At 55.4% G+C, this 21,767-nt stretch overlaps 5 protein-coding genes across 5 annotated transcripts; 3 read left to right on the forward strand and 2 right to left on the reverse strand.

Moving 5' to 3' along the window:
- Window positions 1-962: 962 nt before the first annotated feature.
- On the reverse strand, window positions 963-2,588 carry LTR77_003074 (uncharacterized protein; the record flags this gene model as incomplete). The annotated part of the gene is made up of 2 exons (XM_064800331.1): window positions 963-1,858; window positions 1,913-2,588. The coding sequence occupies 2 exons, from the start codon at window positions 2,586-2,588 to the stop codon at window positions 963-965; spliced, it is 1,572 nt and encodes a 523-aa protein (XP_064661670.1).
- A 427-nt stretch (window positions 2,589-3,015) lies between these two features.
- MSN5 (karyopherin) lies at window positions 3,016-9,446 on the forward strand (the record flags this gene model as incomplete). Its single annotated transcript, XM_064800332.1, has 2 exons — window positions 3,016-5,319; window positions 5,610-9,446. The coding sequence occupies 2 exons, from the start codon at window positions 3,016-3,018 to the stop codon at window positions 9,444-9,446; spliced, it is 6,141 nt and encodes a 2,046-aa protein (XP_064661671.1).
- A 3,506-nt stretch (window positions 9,447-12,952) lies between these two features.
- Window positions 12,953-14,369, forward strand: LTR77_003076 (uncharacterized protein; the record flags this gene model as incomplete). Its single annotated transcript, XM_064800333.1, has 4 exons — window positions 12,953-13,395; window positions 13,449-13,510; window positions 13,561-13,930; window positions 13,982-14,369. 4 exons carry the CDS (start codon window positions 12,953-12,955, stop codon window positions 14,367-14,369), a joined length of 1,263 nt encoding a protein of 420 aa, XP_064661672.1.
- Window positions 14,370-17,216: 2,847 nt separating this feature from the next.
- LTR77_003077 (uncharacterized protein) lies at window positions 17,217-19,493 on the forward strand (the record flags this gene model as incomplete). Its single annotated transcript, XM_064800334.1, has 1 exon — window positions 17,217-19,493. One exon carries the CDS (start codon window positions 17,217-17,219, stop codon window positions 19,491-19,493), a length of 2,277 nt encoding a protein of 758 aa, XP_064661673.1.
- A 451-nt stretch (window positions 19,494-19,944) lies between these two features.
- Window positions 19,945-21,752, reverse strand: LTR77_003078 (uncharacterized protein; the record flags this gene model as incomplete). The annotated part of the gene is made up of 2 exons (XM_064800335.1): window positions 19,945-21,652; window positions 21,706-21,752. 2 exons carry the CDS (start codon window positions 21,750-21,752, stop codon window positions 19,945-19,947), a joined length of 1,755 nt encoding a protein of 584 aa, XP_064661674.1.
- Between the last annotated feature and the right edge of the window lie 15 nt (window positions 21,753-21,767).

The following is a 21,767-nucleotide window of genomic DNA, read 5'->3' on the forward strand; positions in this document are numbered from 1 at the left end:
GGCGGACATTGCATTTTATCCCCGGCAGCTGTTGATGACCATGACGTTCCCATCCCAGCTCATGTCGTTTTGCCCCGCCGGATGATGTGTTGCCCTCCAACTGAGCTCCCAGCCGTAGCGGCAATTGCGGCTTCGAGGCATTGATCGATTCACCTTCACAGTTACCGAAGCTTGACGACTTGCTTAACCTGCAAATTAAATGCTTGAGTGGAAGAGAAGGAGAGTGAGGTCTGGATAGAGACGATTCCTGATTCCTGCCTTTGCCGGCGTTTTTCCTACGGACACGGACCTTTCCACGTCGTCGGTACGGTCAACAGCACGCCAGCACGCTGCCTACGGGATCAAGTTCTCTTTGATAAGATTGATGCAAACACCGAAACGGACTACTGGAGCAAGGGAGAGTGCTAAGAACGAGAGTTGAGCGCCAGGGCCTTCGGCAGAAGCTAGGGCAAATTTGCTTTGTGATATATGGCATTTTTGTGAAATCTAGACTCTGACGGCGCGGTTGGGTTAATCAGCATTCACCTTGCCTTTTACCAGATGAATCCTTGGCCCACCGCACTACGCCGCGTTATCAATCTTTGGCACTTTTAATTGAATGCTTCGGCATTTCTTTTGGATCTTGTTTTGTATGTTTAGAAGATCGGATGGGCTTGACGAACACCTGGGTACATGCAGGTACATGTACTCGAACTTTTGCAAATACGTTTTTCGAAACTGAAAAAAGCTCCTGCCTAATGCGGAAGTGGAGAGGGAGAGGGGTCCTGGAACGAGCGTTTGCAGTCACTTCTAACGAAATGTCGTTGATGTTGAGCAGTACGCACCACTGGTGATCTTTGAATTGTAAGGTATCTACATGAAGCGTAGAATGACATAACGCCATGATCACTTTACCCTCCCATGCGACGCTCTCCGTGATGGTATCACCCAACGCCAAAATCATGCAAAGTAACAATAACAGCCTAGAACGGGAAACCACCCGGAAACCCTCCGCCACCACCAAACGGAAACCCTCCTCCTCCTCCTCCAGCCTGGAACTTGAAGCTGCCACCACCTCCTCCACCTCTCTGCTGGAAAAACACCGGCTGGCCTCCCCCTCCGAACCCGAACGGCGAGCCCTGGAACGGCTGCTGCTGCCCTGACTGCGGATCATTCGGATCGTCACCGCGGTCGAATCTCGCCTTCAACTCCGGATCGCTGAGCACTTCGTACGCTTCGTTGATGGTCGCCATCTTCTTCTGCGCTTCCTCCTGCGTGATGCCGTTCTGGTGCGCTTTGTCTGGATGGTTCTGAACGGTAAGCTTCCTGAAGGCGCGCTTGATGTCACGCTCGTCGGCATCTCGCGAGACGCCGAGGACTTTGTAGTAGTCTTTTTGCTTGCTGCGCTTGAGAAGGTTGTGTGCGTTTTGGAGCAGCTCGTTGACTTTGGGATGCTGCGCGCCGTGGTGTTCCTTTGCGATGTTGAGTGTCGAAATGGCCGGCTCGAAGTCGTCTGCATCGATTTGTCGTTGTGCTTTGTTGAAGAGGGCCGGAAGAGAGGTCGGGTTGTAAGTGAGAGCTTCGCCACAGTACTGGTTGGCCTTTTTGGCGTTGTTCATCTCGTAGTAGGCTTCGCAAGTCTTGTCGATGAGGTTGCCGTAGAGGCCGGATGACGCTTGCGGGTGAATGTAGCCCGCCTCCCGCCATGCCTTTGTGTCATCCGATACTTCCTGGAGGAGGCCTGGGTCTTCGGCGCCTTGTGGGACTAATAGCTTAATTGCGGATGCAAATTGTCGTTTCTCGAAAAGTTGGTTGAACTTCTTTAATGTCCGGTCGATTGCTTTCTGCGACTTCCGGAGTTTCGCGCAGGCTTTGTTGTCTGGATCGTTGTGTAGGCACTTTGATATCGCTGTGATGCCTTTGTCCGTCTCACCAAGGGAGTAGTATGTCATCGCGGCAATTTGCAGGTATGGCTCGGTCAAGGCAGCGTTGATCTGCAATGCGTGGTTCAAGTCTGCGATGCCCTCCATCACCTCTCCCTTCTCGAACCGACATCTTGACCTCCGTTGCCTCAGTTCAAGCGATGTGCCGGCAACGAGGATCGCCGTTCCCGCATGGGTCACACAGTTTTCCCAGTCTGCCGCCTTCTCAGCATCCGCCGCCAACTTCGCCGCACCCTCCGCCTCGTCTAACTGCGCCAGCTCCTCACCATCTTTCTTGCCAGCGGCCAAGTAGTCCTTCTTCGCCCCAGCCCAGTCTGCGTTCCGACCCTTGATCTTCGCCCTCTGCGTCAACGCACCCTCAAACCCGGGCTTCAACTGCAACACCTGATCAAAGTCGCGGCTGGCCTGAGAATTCCGCCCCAAGGAGAGATATGTTGCGCCTCGCTTGAAGATGGTCAGGTAGTTGCTCGGATCCCGTTGCACAGCGATGTCGAAGTACGTCAGCGCATCATGGGCATTGCCCTGAGCCAGGTTCGCATTAGCGCTCGCGATCAGTTGCGAGACAGGCGTGTCCGCCGGTATCTCGCTGGCGCTGAGTGCTGCGGCAAAGGGGACGGAGGAGAGGCAGAGAGCGCCGATGGCGATGGTTGGTATCCGTATGATCATGTTGGGCTATGATGTGAAGACGGAGGAGGGTCCTGAAAAAGAACGAAGTGTACTCTTCGCTTTGAAGAGGACAAGTATGCAATGCAAGGCAACCCCGGATTCCGGCTGAAGTCTAAATTAAGCGATGATCGATTGCGGGCCGAAGTCAAGCCACCTCGGGAGGCGTCATAATCCACCTTCATTCCAACGTCTGCTCTCCGCGGCGATGAGAGTTTGAAGCCATTCTGCCAACGCTTTAGGACTTGCTTTCGTACGAATAAAAACACAGAGAACCACGATCAAGGGTACCACACAAGGGGGCCGACCGCGCGTTTGGACAGTGCCATACAAGTTTTGATCGTACGACTCTCGCGGCTACCATGGAATAGCCATATATCATCTCCAAGCTCTACTTGAGCACCACCTGCAATCTTGATACGACTCTGCTATGGCACCGTTCCGCCTCCGAATCGATGGTTCGACCTTTCGAGATTCGCACAACCGTGAGGTGACCCTTCGAGGCATCAACGTAGCCGGCGATACCAAATACCCAGCTCACCCGGATGTGCCCAGCCATGAACGCGAGCACTTCTTCGAAGGCGACGAGGCCTCCTTTGTCGATAGACCATTCTCTGTCTCAGACGCACACACGCACTTCTCACGGTTAAGACGATGGGGCTTCAACACCATTCGATATGTGTACACTTGGGAAGCGCTGGAGCATGCGGGACCTGGGAAGTATGATGAGGACTTCATAGACCACGCGATCCAGATCTTGCGGATAGCGAAGGAGTATGGCTTTTACATCTTCATGGACCCGCATCAGGATGTCTGGTCGAGGTTTACGGGAGGCTCCGGGGCGCCAATGTGGACACTGTATGCTTGTGGTCTGGATCCTAAGAAGCTGCACAATAACCAAGCTGCTATTGTGCACAACACATGGCCGGACCCTGCCACGTTTCCAAAGATGTGCTGGGCGACCAATTATCAGCGACTGGCCTGTCAGACCATGATGACGCTGTTCTTCGCCGGCAAGGATTTTGCGCCGAAGTGCGTGATTGACGGGAAGAATATCCAGGACTGGTTACAAGATCATTTCATGGCCGCGAACAAGCGTCTCGCAAAACGTATCCACGAAGCTGGCGATCTGGAGCACGATGTGGTGATCGGCTACGAGAGCATCAATGAGCCCAATCGGGGATATGTTGGACATGAAGATCTGGCCCAGCTGCCTGAGTGGCAGAAATTGCGCAAGCTCACAACTCCCACGGCATGGCAGGCGATGTTGACCGGTTCAGGCAGGGCTTGTGAGATTGAGACCTGGGACTTTGGCTCTTTTGGTCCCTACAAAAGTGGCACACAGCTCGTCGATCCGAAAGGCGAGAGCGCATGGCTAGATCCGGCAGAGTGGGACGACGGCGAGTATGGCTGGCAACGAGCAGATTCATGGAAGCTGGGAGAATGCATATGGGCACAACACGGCGTCTGGGATCCTTCTACAGATGAGCTGAAGCTACCACAGTATTTTACAAAACATCCGAAGACTGGAGACGAGCTTGATCAGGAATACTGGACAGATCACTACTTCATGCACTACTACCGTGCCCATCGAACAGCAATCCGAGATATCTGGCCTGAAGCTATGATGTTCATGCAGTCTGGACCTTTCGAGATACCTCCAACGATCAAAGGGACGAAGGACGATGACCCGAACATGGTCTTCGCGTCACACTTCTACGACGGCATCACTCTGATCATGAAGAAATGGAACAGGCTATGGAACGTGGACGTACTGGGTATTTTACGAGGTCGCTATTCTTCGCCGGCGTTTGCCATCAAGATCGGCGAAACGGCGATACGCAACTGTTTCAAGGACCAGCTAGCAGAGATCATCAGAGAGGGCAAAGAGTACATGGGCACCCACCCCACCGTGTACACCGAGATCGGCATACCATATGATATGGACGATCAGAAAGCATATCAGACAGGCGATTACAGCAGTCAAATTGCTGCTGTAGATGCCAACTTCTACGCCGTCGAAGGCAGCAAAGCTCAAGGACTGACATGGTGGGTGTACACTGCAAGCAACACGCACTACTGGGGTGACAACTGGAACGGCGAAGACCTCAGTATCTACTGCAGAGAAGACAGATCTCTGCCCTCAGCCAGCCATACCAGACAAGCAGAGGGTGGCGCTTCGTCCAGCAAGCTCAGCCTCGACCCGAGCAGTCCAAGCTACTCTGAAAGCCAGAGTGAGCGCAGCGCACCCGTCGGCCCAGGAACTCTCCAGAAGACACTGTCCGTTAACGAGATGGTCCAGCCGATCACACCATCGACATCACTCGCAGACGGCGCTCCTGGCTTCCGCGCTGCGGAAGCCTATATCCGCCCCTCACCAGTCTGCGTTTATGGCACGATCTCGAGCTACGGTTTCGATCTCAAAAACTGTACATTCACGCTCTCCCTGACTTCTCCATCACCCACGCCCCAAGACAGCCCTACTGAGGCTTTCTTGCCAGCGTTCCACTTCCCGCAGTCCGAGACCAAGGTTGAGGTCAGCGGTGGAAAGTGGATGATCGAAACGGTGGAGCAGGTGGAGGGCGCGGAGCAGCAGGTGTTCAAGTGGTGGCATGGTGAGGGCGAGCAGAGTGTTACGATCAAGGGGTTGAAGAGGAAGGGTGGTGCTGCGGTAGGCAAGGAGCAGGAGGAGGGGTACTTGGAGGCGTACTGGCAGATGGGGAGGAATTGTTCGGTTATGTGAGCCGTTTATACCTGCGAGGGAGCGCACATGTACAGCTTCTATCTATTGCTTTCTGCCCATCGTCATGCGCCATGCAAATAAACACTGTCATGTGAAAGTCGCTAGGATCTGCATCTGCAGCTTGTCTGCTAGCGCCGCTTTTTCGAGATTCAGACATGTGACCTCGTCTTCACTTTCTGGATCATGTCCCACAAGTATGAGCCTTACAGCTACAGCACAACATTCTCACTTTTACCTCTCACTCCTTAAGAGGTCGTCTTTCTTTCAGCATGACTGCCTAGAACTTCTTACCGCAACCGCAACCGCACACCTTCCACTCTCTCACCTTCCTCATAACTCCAACCGCCGCCACGATGAACAACGACGGCGCCTTCGACACACACTGGCGTCAAACGCCTTCACCCAGCTCTCGTCTTGAGACCATTCAACAGGCTCTTCACGCCAACCTCGATCCGAAAGTGACCAACGACATCCGCCAACAAGCACTCCGTCACCTCGAAGAAGTGAAGCACCAGCCAGATGCCCCTCACCTCGGTTTCACCCTCGCAGACGACTGGAAGCAGAGTGATGCGGTGCGGTACTACGGTCTCCAGCTGCTGGAATACGCAGTCCGGTACAGATGGGGCGAATACAACAGCGAGCAGACAGAGCAGTTACGGCAGTGGGTCAAGTTCCTTGCAGGCAGCATTCGAGAGCAAGATGCATTGTATATCCGCAATAAGGTGGCACAGCTATGGGCGGAGGTAGCGAAGAGGTGCTGGGGTGACGAGTGGACGGACATGGATGCTCTGCTGGTGACGTTGTGGGACAAGCCGATTAGTGAAAAGGGTGCGGCGAACAAGCTGCTGGTACTGTCGGTGCTGGAGACTTTGAGTGAGGACATCATCAACGGTGAGGATGCGGTGGCGGGGCTGAGGCTGGATGTGTTGGGTGCGTGCTTGAACGACGTTATGATCCCGGAAGGTCTGCACCGCGAGTTCTCGGCTCAGCAGCAAAACGGCAACGGCAGCAGTCATCCGATGAGCAGGATCAGATCCGGCGAGGTGGGCTGGTTGCTTCGCATGTGCGAGTTCTTTGCGAATTGCGTGAAGCAGATGAGGGTGGGTGGCGAGCAGGGATTTGTCAGGACGATGACCTTTTGCGCGGTCAAGACACTGCATGCGCTGCGCCCGACGATGCAGTGGATCAATCTGAAAGGCGTCGTCGAGGCGAACGCGGTGGACTGCTTGACATTGCCATTCCATACCGACACTGTGGAGCTGCAGCTTGCGGCCACCGAGGTGCTGTATGTTCTGCTGGCCAGGCCATACGGACAGCATTGGCACGACAGTTGGTTCTCACAGATGCAGCATATGCTACGGCAGGATCGCGTGGCTTTGCTGAGGCAGACGTTTGAGAGTGTGCAGATCCAGCCAGGCGAGGACGAGCAGAAGTATACGTTGCAGAAGAAACTGTCGGATGTACTCTCGCTACTTGGAGACGCTGTCGCGCAGCATCCCGATCTCATCAAGCAAAATGGTGAAGACCCGTCCGCCTTTTTCGACCTCCTACTCCTGGTGCTCCAGCACAAGAGCCTGCACGTCTCGATCCCTGTCTTACACAGCTGGACCAAGCTCATGGCTTCTCAAGACGACGCCATCGTCGAGATAGTTGTCAAAGCACTCGGCGTCCTGATACAGACATGTAGCTCAAGGATGCTGCGATACGAATCCGAACCCGAGGATTCCGAAGACGAGACTGTCCAGTTTCTCTACGACGACTTCGACACCATGCCAGAGAGGCACGCATTCCTGGGCAACTACCGACGGTACTGCACCACGGTCATCCAGTCCATCGCGAAGACGCGGCCTCTGGAAGCGCTGTCGCATGTGCTAGGGCAGATGCGGGAGATGTTGGAGGCGGGACCTTATACTGGCGGCCGAGGATTCGATTCTGCGTCGTACTCGAAGACCAATCTACCTACGTTGCAGTTTGAGGCGCAGTACCAGGTTGTGTCGAGTACCTTGAAGGGTTATTCCATGTGGTTGGCAGACGTTGCTGCTCTCGCCCCAGAAGACGAAGTCCATGCCAGAGCAGACGCCGACAAATCGAACACGACCCAGGCGTTGCAGCAATGGTGTTACCATGTGATCAACACGCACTCTGACGATCCCGAAGTTGCTGCCCAGGTACTGCAGACATTAGTCGCCATTCTTCGCACCATCAGGCCTGAGCCAAACTTCGTGCTACACATCGTGCAACATCTGCTTACCATGCGTCTCTACGACAACCCTCAGCATGCCACCTACTCCGAAGCCGTCAAGCAGTTCGAAGGGCTGCGTGTGTTGGAACTTCAGAAGCTTGCTATCACATTCGCCAACGAGCTTCTCGAGGTGTACAACGAGCTGGAGCCACGCATCGGCGTGCTACTGCAAAAGCACAGCGACGATTCCCGGCTGGTATGGGGCTACAAGGCCTTCCTCTTCATGATCGTCCATCGGGCCGCCGGCATCAACCACGACGTGCGTCTCGCTCGCTTGCAGCAGATGCTGCAGCCCGTTTATGATGCTTGGCAAGATCAGGCGTTTAGCGCGTCGCTTTCGAGCTTGCAGACCTTTTGCGAGAGCCTCGATCTTGCTGGCTTAGACGAATTTTACAAAGCACACGGCTTTGACCGGGTGGCCGACTGGACGTCGCAGCAGCTGGACGCAGCGGGCCAGGCGAGGCAGGCGAGCATCAAGGCCAAGAGCGATGCGCTGCCGCTGCGCATGACGAAGTCGATGCTTGCAGCGACGACAGAGAAGCTGAGGACAGATTCCGAAGAGTTCGACACAGGCTGTGCGCTGTGGGGCGATGTCATCCCTATCATCCTGCCGAATCTGCTGCGTCTGCTGCGACATGCGCAAGCCTTCCACAATATGGCCAGTTGGTCGCATCTGCCTGATGAGATCCAGGCGGTAGTCAGGCGGACGCTGCAAGATCGCTTCTGGCAGTCTGGCATCTCCAATGAGACGAGAGATGAATTCTACGCGCGGATCAGCGGCTCGAAGGACTCTTTCGAAGGGTTTGCGTCGACCGTGAGAGGTACGACGAGGAACATCCGCGAGCAGGGGTACCATCTGCTCTACTTCATGACCAAGTTCGAAGAGCAGTTCTATGGCATACCTGATGTCGCGGAGCCATTGGCGGATGCTCTGTTCGCCGATGCTGGCGCGCTGTCGGCCAACCACCTCCACTCAGTCATCAATTTGGCGACCGGACTTGTGTCAAAGTGTCCGCCGCACTATCGGGGACGTTTCTTGCCGCCTCTGTTGACGCAGCTCTTCAACAAGATGGACACAAAGATCAGCAGCGAGTGGGAGGCGATCGGGCACGCGACTCAGCAGAAAACGGAAGAGGATACGCTGGGCGATGAGATGAGGCTAGAGAGCGTACTGCGTCAGCTTACCTTCTCTGTGGTCTCGTTCGTGCCCTTCCTGCTGGAGTTCGATACTCATATGCCTCCATCGAAGCGCAGCGGTGGACACGAGGTACCCAAGCCTCTGGTAAGCGACATTGTCCTTGCAGATCCGACGGTACTCGAGCCCTTGATGCTGTTCTGCACGCATGCGCTTCGGATGCGAGACACCCGCTGCTGCACGACCATCTGTCGCACCTTCCGTACGCTCGTCCCACTCTTCCAATCCGAGACAGCACCTTCGCCACAAGTCCGCGACTTCATGTCGACAGAAGTGCTGAAGGCCTGCATCACCTCCCTCAACGAACCATACTTCGCCGACATGCAAAAGGATCTGGCCGCTCTGATCGCACAGATCTTGCTCCTGTACGCGCCGAAGACACCTACGCCGCGTGAAGTCTTGCTCAGTCTGCCCGACGTGTCTGCCGCAAAGGTCGACAAAACCCTGGGACGTATATGCAAGCAGCCTGTGCCGGCTGAGAGGATGCTGCGCTCGCTGGTGTTGGACTTGCTGGAAGGCGTGAGGGGTGTTAGCATTCACGAGGCTGGCAAGATCGCGGCTCCGCCCGTGAAGAAGGCTACGGTGCAGCCAAAGTACATGGAGGTTGAGCAGCGGCCTGCACTTGCAAATGGGGACGATGCTGGGCTCGAGAGCGTCGCTGACCTCTTCGGAGGCGGGTGAACGTGGACACTGTGTTCGAATGTGCCAATGTCCGCAGGCGAGAATGGGACTGCATGCCGTGTGATTTGGTCAACTTCGAAACAACGGCTTTCACGATCATGGACAAATTTGGAAACGGGATCAATGTCGGTCTCCCGACTATGGCTTGATCCTCCCACCCTCATTGCTGCCGCTGATGGCCCGTGGAGATCTTTCTCCCGCCGGCGTTACTAATTCCTACTTTCAAAGCCCGCGGGCGTGGAGGCACTTCGCTCGCCACAATGTTCACCGCTATGGATCATCAGAATTTCCCTCACATGCAGGAGGAGCAGAGTTTCAGATGGCGCGGGCGTTCCTACAACGTCCGCGTCTTTGGGAGAATGGGACATACTGGTGGGGGAGTATGGCATTGGTGGCTACAGCATGTTGTTGAGTTGGATGATACCCCCCTGCAAGGCCAGTTCTTGCTATGATTTGTTGCATTGTGGCTAATCCAGATCGATGCTGCAGTAGGCATTGCTTCCAGTGTTTCATCATTTCCATTTCCGTACGCGTTGCTCATCTTCGACGGCCCATTGCAAGTTTGCGCTGGGGTTGACTACGGTAAGTCGAGGCCGGCTCGCCGGGAAGCCTGGTGGGTTGGGGAGCGGAGTGATGCCGAGTTTACGCACGCCTTCTTCGCCGTGCCGTGTCACCAGGTGACCCGCACATCTGCAACCCGCGGAGTCTTCACATCCTCGATCGACAGTCCAGACAGCCTTGTAGGAACCACGAGGAGAATGACAGAAACGGGTCGGCGACTGATGGACTGGCGATCGTTTATTCTTGGATTGAATGATTCCCTCCTGCCACTGATGATTCTCATGTAGGAGCACTGGGGTCGAGCCCATGTAAATATCCCGCAAAAGACGCCGATTTCGAAGACCCTTGCCATCGTCCCGTAGAAAATGCCCGAATACAGACACATTGTGCGCTCTCCTCGGCGCACATACCACTGGAGATCGATGGGACTAGCCTGAGATCTTCCTCCTCTTCGGCGGGAAGTTGCCGAGTTTCAACACGTGCCAAGTTGCATGCAGCCTATCTTGCCGTGGTCATCTGCAGAGCCCAGGTCGATGGTATGCATCGCCTGGTGGCTTCGAGTTGGTCGAAAAGATGAAACAGCGCGTTCTCTGCGAAGGATGAAATAACGTGCATATAGGAACCTCCCGCTGCTATTTGCGACTTTTGCTTGGTTTACCGGGAGGAATGTGACGACATCCACATCCTCGTTGTTTACCCCAGTTGATGGAGCACGTTAGCTTCATCGGTGGGAAGTGGCCGGTATCTGTCGGGGCGTGATATCGCGACAATGCGCCGACCACCGCCCTAACCCACAAACCATCCCGGATGCTTACAGTCGATGACACCGCGGCGTTGCGCCAATCCGTCCATCGCCTTGATCTAAGAATGGTTGTTGAAGGAACACATGGGCAGGGCTTTTGCTGTTGACGATCGAAACGCAGAGCCGGCGACTGCAGGATGGACAGACTTGCGAATGGCGCTGATACAAGCACGCCTTCAGGAACCCACGAGCCGCACAGCAGCAAGCAGATCTCGAACCATACCAAAGTTTGATAGCTCGGCGGGTCTCGACTTCACCGACAATTTCTTCAATGCATGGTCAATGTTGAATGGGGGACCATCATCTTAGCATGCGCCTGGTGTGGGGGTACCATGTGGTAATTTCTCACAGTCCACGACCATGCCGTTGACGCCCGACCGACGATGCTTCTCACGATGTCAACAGCGCATGCAGGGCATTCACGACTGCGGCAGACCTTGAAACACAACCGTTTCTTTGGAGATGTTGGCCTGCGTGACTTTCCACATGAGGTCCGATAAACGTTCGGCTGACCGCCGGTTGGTGAGACTGGCCTGCAGTCGGCAACGTTTGCAACGTGCGATTCAACCTCTGCGGATGCATGGTGATTGGCAGCGATTCAGGCGCAAATGTCGACTTCGACACGCTAGAGACACCGTTCGAGATCGAGGACGAGAATAGCACCGACAAGATGAAGCTCTGCTCTAGAGTGGCCGGGCTCTCCATCCTGGTCCCTGCACGTGCATCTCGGCAGCTTCCCGACCTTTGCGCGTGCGGGCAGGGAAGGAAATCCAACGGCCAAATTATCTAATCACTCACACGCGTTTCAGAGTCCCACGCCGATCGCTCGTGGCTGGTTCGGTGCAGGAGCCGATGATCCTCACGCGGCTTGTCAGGCATTCGTCTCGACCTGTGTCTTTTCTCGAGCCTGTGGCTCTCGATTCCCGGTCTGGCTCGACGGTGATGTGCTCCTGACTCCGGCCGACCTTTGATTAGACATCCACCTTGCTGAAGATCATGGACTAAAGCGGCCCCAACTCTCCGCCAAGAGCGCTGCGGCATTACCAGTTCAATTAACCAGTGTGGAGGCTAAGTCAGTGGGCAGCTGTCGCCCAATTTGGGTCACAACACATAGGACTCCCGCAGGAAGAGCAGACTAGGTGTGAAGAGGGCGAAGGCAGTACGTACCTGTCTTATACGAAAGCGCGAGGTGGTGCTCGTTCTCCTTCGTACAGTGAGCCTCCCAGCAGCGCAGCAGCACACGCGAGAGAGCCTCGCGGCCACTTCCGCTCTTCGGGATGACGCAAAATGGCCGGCATTATCTAAGATGGGAAGCAATGTTCCGAGAGGCGTATGGCCGTAGCCGTGTACCATGGACGTGAAAGGCAAGCCGTCTGTTCCCACACACCAGCCACAGGTGCATATCCCATCCGTTCGAGGATCAATAGACCATGTTCAAGCATACACGGCAACGGGTGGGTATGCGGTTACTCTTGCAATCTTGATAAGGCCATTGTCGCACCACGCGCAAGGAATGCATCCCATCTTGGCTTTTGTTCGCTGCTTCACGTCGCAGAATGATGCAGATTGGGTCGAATGCAAGATATAGCAACAGAGAAGCAACAGCGAAGGCAGACTGTGGGCGTGCTGGGTTCGAGATGCGAGTTGTGACCGTTGTCGCTCTGGGGGTGAGCGCAGCGCATGGAAAGCTTCTGCCTGCTGCTCGCCAACCTTCTCCATGCCCACCTCCATTTGAGCCAGAGCCCCCGCGCCGCTGACTGGCCAGGTGAGCACGCTCGAGAGACGGTTCGACGGCTCACTCGGGCACGTCGGGGCCACAGAAAGTCAAGATGGCGACAGGGAAGGGAATCCTCCAGCACGTCCAACGCTAGGCCCTCGATCTATTCCCTCTTCGACTAGGGCCTGTTGGCTCGAGTGAATAATGCAGGTCTCCCAGTTCACAGCCATGTACAGCCTTTGATGCTAGCAGTCGATCGAAGGGTCCCTAACGCACCCACTAACACTACCTCATGAAACACCACCCGCTCCCTTGTATATCATTGTCCATGCTCGCACGATTTCCCGCAACTTATTAAGTAAGGATTCTTCCCGGCCTGGCTGTGCTTGACAACCGCTTTCCGTCAAGGCGTCCATCTTCGCGAATATGGACTCACCTCTCTCCCAGGCCTCATCTCAGCTGCAACGCATGCGAACCTACAGCAACTACTCTGTCCACCCTCTCGACAACCGCGGCGCCGTCCGCAAACGGGCCCCATCGTCGTCGCAATACTCGGTGTCGGCGACGCAGGCAGACCGTCTCTACCAGTACGCCCTCGAGCAACAGTCGAGTGCGGCCGAGAGCTGTGGGGTGTCCTTAACGTCAGCTCCGCACTGGCTCACACCTCAGTCCTCGCCGCAGCCCCAGGGCTTTCCCGAAGCTCATCAACATATTGAGCCCTTTCCTCAGTGGTCCGTCCCGACACCGCCTCGTTCCGACTCTGGACTGCCCACTGTGTTTGATGCAAATGAAGTTCCGGTGACCACAGGCATCAGCGCGACTGCAGACTTCACCTTCCACCAACAGCCCACTGCTGCGGCAGAGATGAGGTTAGTCAGACAGTCGATCACATACTTTCCGGATAGACCTAACGATTGCCCAGTTCGCTAGGCTTCTTGTTGCCTTCGCAGTACGGCTCCGGCCCCATCGAAGCTGAACCTGGCAGTGAGTGCAACCATTGTGAACTGTGTCGGATCGTCAACTAACGACGACAGGCTACAACATGGAGCAGAACTACATTCCACCGCCGCGTCTGTCGCAAGCTCAAACAACTAGCGGAGCATCTGCATATGCGCAGACCGCTTCATCCAGTCCTGCGCTCTACCAAAGTCGATCAGCTCCTCCGACGCATGAGAACTTCAGACGATACTCGGACCTGTCGAACACGAACACGCCAGAACCGTCATACAACCCCTCGTTTCGACGGATGACCAGCTCGTACGACTCTGGAAGCAGTGTCGACTACTCGATGGTCACCGGGCAATCGATCCCATCGATCAGCGGCCTCGTTCAGAGCCCTCAACCGTCACCCCACCTCGGATCCAACACTTCGGGCATGATGCCGCAATACTCCAACCCATCGAGGTATGCATCTCGACATACCTTCTTACAGCGATCATCACTGACTCCTATCAGATCACCAAGCCTATACGAACAAAATATGTACAGCCAGTCGTTCTCGTCAGCACCGACCTCAGCACCAGTCTATAGCCAAAGCCTCAGCTACCCTCCGCCGTTCGTCGGAAGCAGCGTCAACGAAGTCATGGCCAAACCACTCGGCAGCGACGCCTCGATCCGCGTGCTCAACCAGCGACCCAAGCCGCAGTGCTGGGAGCACGGCTGCAACGGACGCCAATTCTCTACCTTCAGCAACCTGCTGCGACACCAGCGGGAGAAGTCAGGATCCGCGTCCAAGTCATACTGCCCCAAGTGCGGCGCCGAGTTCACCAGGACGACGGCGCGGAACGGCCATTTGGCGCATGACAAGTGCACGAAGACGAGGAGGCCGAGTGACCCACAGTGAAATCCACTCGACGACGTTCATGGCGGCGAACGAAGCACGAAGCACGCCCGACTTTATCAGCTCCTTTGCTGATGAGCACAAACATTCTACGAGCACACACACTTTTGATTGATTGATCGATCGCATGAGATACCCCTCGCTTGGCAACATTTGATTTTTTGAGTTTTTGATCGATGAGAGACGATCGGCATGGTCGTCTCACGTGGGAGAGCATGGAGACGACGGAGATGAATTCACGGGTGGTCGCCGGGGTATGACCGGATGGCTGTTGACGATCTGCATGAGAAGACGGCGATTTTCTCGGTGGAGCCGAGACAATTTTAGAAGAGTCAGGTGGCAGCTGGGGCCACGAGGGCTCATGAGGGGCTGAGGTTGTCACTTCGTCCCACAACACAGTGTAGATCAGAGTAGTCATCCATTATCAGACTTTACAACTCAAACCCACCCCCTCACACCCTAACACCTCATCAGGTATTCCGTGGATGCTGCGAGCGATCAGTTTTGTTCATCTCCTGAAAGCAAGTGCACTACATCGGCGTGTGGGGGTGTTTTTGACATGTCCTTGAGTGCTTGTTAGAGCTCTGGTTTTGTAGATCGCTCATGGGGTTGGTCTCTCTTTCGTACACTGCTCTCGTTGGTCCGCTTCTGGAGTTTCGCGAAGAGCGGTTGCTCAAATAGTACATGGCTGCGATTGCGAGCTGCTGCTGTCCACAGCCCTGCCCGCGCCTCATCCCATAGCACAAAACCGCAGCGGTTGGCAACGGAGGCGTCTCGGGGTCTGCGGTCTGCCTGACAAAGTTGCCGCCGCCTACAAGCCCTACCCCGGCTAACAAGCGCCGTTTCAAAGTCGGATTTGTGATTGGCCTCTCACGTCTAATCCTCGCAGACTGATCTGCATGACGACGAGCGGGAGGAACGTTCCCGAGTTCCTGCCACCATCGAGTCCCGGGTATCGCTCGTTCATGCTGACTGCTTACTCACCGCTGGCTGGTCAAAGGTATCGCGGCTGGAGGTACGGACTGATATATCAGCTGTATGGAAACCCTATGGTCCGTCAAAGTCACGAAGAGAAAGAGCTACAGCGGAGACGGCATCCAGTGGCCGTACGGCTGAACAAGGCCGGAGATAGCTTCTACCACCAGTCTCCCTCCACTCCGCTTGGCTTTTGTAGATCAGAATCGACCTCCGAGCGGTGCTTGCGATGCTGGGTTAGTGCCGGGCCAGATACTTCGCACAAAGCACTAAGTGCGGGTGTGGAATCACCGTTGGCAGACGAGGTAGAATGGTTCCGCACACCATCCCGAGGGCCCGAGGACGGGCTCATAGACACGCCGTGGCTACCTGAGCGGAGCAACCTTAGCGGAGCAACCTGTTCGCCTTGCACGTCTTGCTGAGTTGAATGCCACGATGAACTACGTATCTCGATTGCGCACTTTAGGTTCCTCTATCGTAAGGGTGTCCAACGAGTGCTGCCCTAGTCAGACGAGACAGTGGGATGTTGAGGACATCCGCGAAAGCGACCTGTTGCGCTCGTATTTGCTTGCGCGGCATGGCCATTCACCTGGACGGTCGGTCCGATATTGTCTATCCAAAAACGCTACCGCTGCTGGTAGAGCCTCTGCCCGTGAAGCTTTTATCGTAAATAGGCAGCTTGGTGAGACTTGCTTGGTATCTCCCTCAGTTGCTCCTCTGGATGCCGCTTCTCTGCGTCTGGCATCTTCACGTGCTTCCTGTAAAGTCCCGATAGAGGTACTTCGAATGGGTTTTCGACGACAGTTCATAGCCCTCTCTCGACCTGGTTATACACACGTTTGCTGTGGTATGTACTGCTTGCGAGAGTCCGCCACCCCTCCCATGTGCTGGGCAAGGCATGGGGAGACGCTGTGATCGATCTCTGCTGTTCATTGCGCTCCAGAGAATTCCTCAATCGCATATCCAGGGTGGCAGAGGCTCGCATTGCACCTTTCAGCCACTGTCTTACATCTTGATATTCGAGGTGAGGTGTTGTAAAGGATTGTCAAGATTCGGAGACGCTGCTGAAAGAGGTTCTACCACCGTGCCCTGCCGGAGTACCCAAAGCTTAGCGTCGCCCATCATCCGGATGCTGACTGCAAAAGCAACTTCACCTGCTATTTTTTACCTCCTCAGATACCTATCGTCACTACCAAGATGCGCGCATCTATCGCATGACCTCAGGAGGACAGCACGACCGTAGCAACCCACTCCACAGCCTCCACGACGACCGCAAAGATGTTCCAACGCCTGTCCACGCTGTTCCAGATCCATTACTCACATACCAACTCCCGCGCTTTACGGAACATAAAAGCTTTAAGAATAAAATGAAGGCTTGAGCATGAGTCGCGCATGTATCACAAGAGGGCAAGAACAACCTGGATAAGGCTTCTCGACTGCGGAAGGAAGCAGTCAGCACCCGAAGTGTAGAATCAGCGTATCGGAGCTGTGGTATTGTTGCTAATAATGGCTTCTATATTCACATTTGAGCCGGAACCGCCCCGTGTTCAATCTCCGTGGTTGCAAGATTCCACGGCTGGCGAAAGCGAGCTCCCACAGACGCTCAGTGCCGGAGAGGGCGGCCCAGGCGTGAGGCTACAGGGCCATGGAAACGGGGCCCGTCGGGATGGCAGAACACGTCTCCAAGCTGAACCACAGGAAGGTCCTGTAGAGTACAAGCTCCATCTGCTACTGCGTCCGAGACGCAAATTCCGTGCTACCAGCACAGGAAGTCAAGTATCGGGTTCAAAGCACTCGAAAACTGCTATCTCCCAGACCGGACGCAGCTTATCTGAGTCTGTCACTAGCAATGGGCAGAGTACATCCGAGACCGCGATGCCTTCGGCTTCCATGCAGCAAACCAGGCAGCACCGCTTGGAGCAGTTGACCACCCAACTATTGTGGCGCCTGCAGCAGTCGTCTCCACACCACAGTTCATCTGCCACCAACATCATCTTGCCATCCTTACCGGAAGCTCTGCCAGAGCTACGTGCGCCGCAGCAGCCAAGAAGACTACTCCACGGGCTTGAAGAGAGTCAAGGCGCGCTTTACGAGATCGGAGTGTCTGACGACGGCACGCTTGTTGGGCTTGCTGATGATGAGATGGAGGAGAGTCTCAACAATCTACGAGCCATGGCTGCTTGTCTCGGCTGCGTTGTCGAGGTTCTGCGCAAAGAGATAGTGGGTGACTGCGAGTGGCTCGAGAACGACCTCGTTGGCCGCAAAGAACGGAGAGTGCGGCGAAGCGGCTCATTGTTTGTCGTGGAAGCCTTCGTGAAACCGTATTTGCAGCCGGACAGTCCCGGTGCCTTTGCTGAACCTGACAGTGAGGCTGGGGAACGAGCACAACCTTCAGCGGCTGGCAATGTCCCGGCATCGCCCTCTACAGAACAGCTCCGTGTAACTTTGACAGGTCCGACGATGTCCGGGAAGTCCACGTTGCTGGGGACTCTTACAACATCAACTCTTGACAATGGTCGTGGCAAAAGCCGCCTGAGCATGCTGAAACACCGCCATGAGATTACGTCTGGCGTGACAAGCTCGGTCTCTCAAGAACTCATCGGATTCAGAGACACCAATGACGGCACATTGGAAGTGCTGAACTTCGCAATCGAGAATATGGCGTCCTGGATCGACGTCCACGTTGCAGCGCATGGCAATCGTGTCGTTTTCATCTCAGACTCAGCTGGACATCCACGATACCGACGGACTACCGTCAGAGGCTTGGTTGGCTGGGACCCGCACTGGACGCTTTTATGTATCCCAGCCGACGACATGGAAGACACAGCTGGGAAATCCGGGAGTACGCAGACAAGCCAGCAGAACGTTGGCGCCAGTGTCCCGGACATGGATTTATCTGGGGCACAGCTGGATTTGTGCTTGAAGCTGCACCTACCGCTGGTCATCGTCATCACCAAGCTAGACCTTGCTTCGCGCTCTGGACTCAAGGGTAGCCTTTCAAAAGTATTGGATGCTGTGAAGGCCGCCGGGAAGCAGCCTGTCATCTTAAAGAACCCGGCCGTCTCGGAGGTCGCTGAAGCCGAACTTCGGACTGTTGACAGTATCGCGGTCGAGGCGGCATACCATGCTGCGCTTCCACTTCTGAATGACCCTCTCGCCTCCGTGCCGATTGTGCTCACAAGCGCCATTCAAGGCGGGGGCATTGGCAATTTACAAGCGCTCCTGCACGAGCTACCTATTATTGGCACTCGACAAGACCAAAGACAAAGCTCCGGCTTCACGTTCCACATCGAAGACAACTACCAGAAGGCCGCCGAAATCGACAGCTTAGTCGTCTCAGGTCTGCTGCGCTCTGGCCAAATCTCGGTTGGCGACGCCGGTACCCTTGGCCCTTTCTCCGTGCACGACATCGAAGACAGCGAAGATTCGGACGACCGGTCGGTGAGAAGGCCCTCAGCACAGCTCCCTACCTCGCGATCCTTCCCTGGCGCTCTCCGCCACGGCCACCCCACGCTACCTCACTTCCAACTGCCCAACCAGGAATGGCGACGATTCAAAGTAAAGAGCATCCGCAATCTCCGGCTTCCGGTGCACACTTTAGCAGCGGATCAAGTCGGCACCATTGCTATTGTGCCTGAGGATTCCGGGGAGAGGGCAGGTTCTACTGCTTCGTTCGGCAGGATACGGAAGGGTATGGTGTTGACTGCAGTGCAGCCTCGGGCTACTCGGTCTTTTGACGCCCAGTTCGCTCGTGAGGATCTGGAGGCGCTGGCGGTGGGCAATCACGTGGTGGTGTATGTCTGTAGCGTGAGGGCGTCGGCCAAAGTCGTCTCTGCCCGAGCTCCGGACAGTCCTGATGGATCGGCAGGGCAGTCGAATGGGCACGGAGCTTTTGATAGTGGAGAACTCGGCGTCGCGCTGGGTGCGATGGAGACTGATGGGCAGAGCGAGAAAGTTGCTGGCTTGATTACTGCCCCAACTTTGGTCGTTACATTCAGCTTCGACGCTTCGAAAGAGTACGTCGAGCTTGGATCCCAGGTTCTGGTCATGCCCGGTGGTGGGCCAGGGCTATTCGGAGGACATGGACGAGGAGAGAAAGGTTTTGCCAGCTTAGATGGGTTTGTTGGGAAGATCGTGAATGTGTATCCGTAGCCCACCTCACAAACAACATCAGAATTGAAGAACGAAGTCTTCACTGCTCGCAAAACCGGTCTATAGCAACCACCGCCCACCCCCGCCACATCATGACCTTCCTCAACGGACGATGTGACGTTCGGCGAGCGCACGCTGCCTAGCCACCTCCCTCAGCCAGCCTCACTTGCCAGTTTCTGCAGAAGCAGCCGGCGAAGTCGGGAAGGCCTGAGTGTCCCCTTACATCCTTACGGACTTCTCGTGGAACTGGAGAGGCGTGTTGATGTACCGCGTGTAATACTGAGCAAGTCTCATTGGCCTTGAGAATAATGCCCCACTCTGCCACGCGGAAGTTCGACCACAAGGTTCGAAGTGGTGTGAGAGAAAAGGAGGTAAGGGAAAGTGAGAGGAGAGATGCACAGGCAGTTGCGCTCTGACGGGGTATCTTGCTGGGCAAAGAACTGGCTACCTGTTAATTAGCAAAGCCGACTTTCCTCGTTCTACCTCCTGTCGCCATGCCGTCCAGAAGGCGGTCCATGCCTCCGAGGTCGAGCTCGCCAGCATCCAGCATGCGCTGATCTTGCATAGTAGGCTGCTGAGCCACTTGCTGGAAGAGGCCGCGTTTGGCGGTGGGTGAGGCCTGGTGTTGTAGGATGATGAAGCGGCTCTCAGTCGAGACAAGGATGTCTCGTGGGACATTCATCTGGCCGGTGGAACTGGACGTTGATCGGGAGGCAAATTGCGAGATGGAGGTGATGTTCTCGTTCATGAGGTTGATATCGGTGATGTGAGTGAGGCCAGGCGTGTAGAGCGATCCGAAGCCGGAGGCGCTGTTGGTCGGATTTGAGCTCCGTTGCCAGAAGGTTTGCATGGAAGTGATCGAATAGATCTCGTTGTTGTACCACATGACTATGCTCTCGTCGACGGCACCAGAGCGAGTGTTTATCGGCGACACCGAGATTCCACCAGAAGGCGCGACGCCCTGCACTTTTTCGGGGCCACTGAACAGATTCTCGGATTTGGTCCTTCTCGTGTTCGGTGTCATGGGAGCTAGCCGTGCGCCTCCCTTCTTCTGCTTCCCAGCTTCTGCTAGCTCTGTTGATGAGGATGCGCCCAAGTAGCCATGAAGAGCAAACTCTTCAGGGCTCTTGTTGCCGCTCGAGGCGCCGCGCATATCCCACACACCCCACTCACCGTCTTCCAGGAGGACCAGTATCGCACGGGCGCTCAACACCCATGCAGTATCAAGGATGTTCTTTCGCCGAGCAAGACTGTGACCACCGCTGGAGCTATGAAATGGAGTGCAGTATGACATGAACCACCGGCCTGGAGCCTGGTTTCCAGACGTCGGTCCTGATGCAGAGCCTCGCGACTCTGGTCGTCCATCGGCCAGGCGGTTCTCCGTATGATCTAACATGCGCACCGCACCGGATCTTTCCGACGTCAGAAGGTGACCTTGGCTCCTAGAGCTTGGAAAAGCGACTTTGAACGTTGACCGCGGTTGATGAAGTAGCCGTTTGGGATTGCTCCGCCTCTGGCTAACTGCGACACTCCACAGAGATAAGTTTTCGCCAGCAGTAGCGACCAAGATCTGACAGCCGTGATGGTGCTCCTGATTGTGCGAGATCCTCACAGCAAGACTCCGTGCAATGCTACCGCCTTCTGCTAGCCATTCCTCGTCGATCTGGAATGAACCATTCCGCTTCTCAGCTTCTGTTGGCGGCTGGAGCCCGATAGCCGTAACAACTATCCCACCATTTGCGCAGGCCTGCGTGACGATGATGTGTGTCTGGGCGTACTGCGGTAGCTGCGATATGGCTGCTGGAGTGATCGCTGGCACAGCAATGCTGAGAACAGGCGAACCATGCTCCAGGTCAACTTCTTGTATAATGGGTGGGTATGAGCAATCCGGGTCTTCATCATCCTCAGTGTCTTCATATTGGTCCTGAGCTTTGGGCGCTTCGTCTTGATTTTGCTGTCCCTCATCGTCACTATCCAGCAAAATCACCTCGTTACTGGCTCCGTTCGTCTTGGGTGGATTGGCACGCTGCTTGCGCCTCCTGCCACCTCGCCATATCACTCGAATACCTCTCTCGTGTCCGTAGATGATGACATCCGAGCCATTCGGGGCAGGTATCGGATATATCGCGGAACAGTGTATGCAGGTGGGCAGTTCGTAGCTAGGATGTGAAGGTCAGCTTGCAATCGCATTAAGCCAGACGGCGGTTCCTACTTGAGCTGCAGCTTCTTCTCGCGTTTCGATATCCTTGGTTCAAGCATTTTGTGTGATGGTAG

Source organism: Saxophila tyrrhenica (genome assembly GCF_035928015.1).
Source record: "Saxophila tyrrhenica strain CCFEE 5935 chromosome Unknown scaffold_4, whole genome shotgun sequence".
In the NCBI taxonomy this organism is placed as follows: Eukaryota; Fungi; Ascomycota; class Dothideomycetes; order Mycosphaerellales; family Extremaceae; genus Saxophila; species Saxophila tyrrhenica.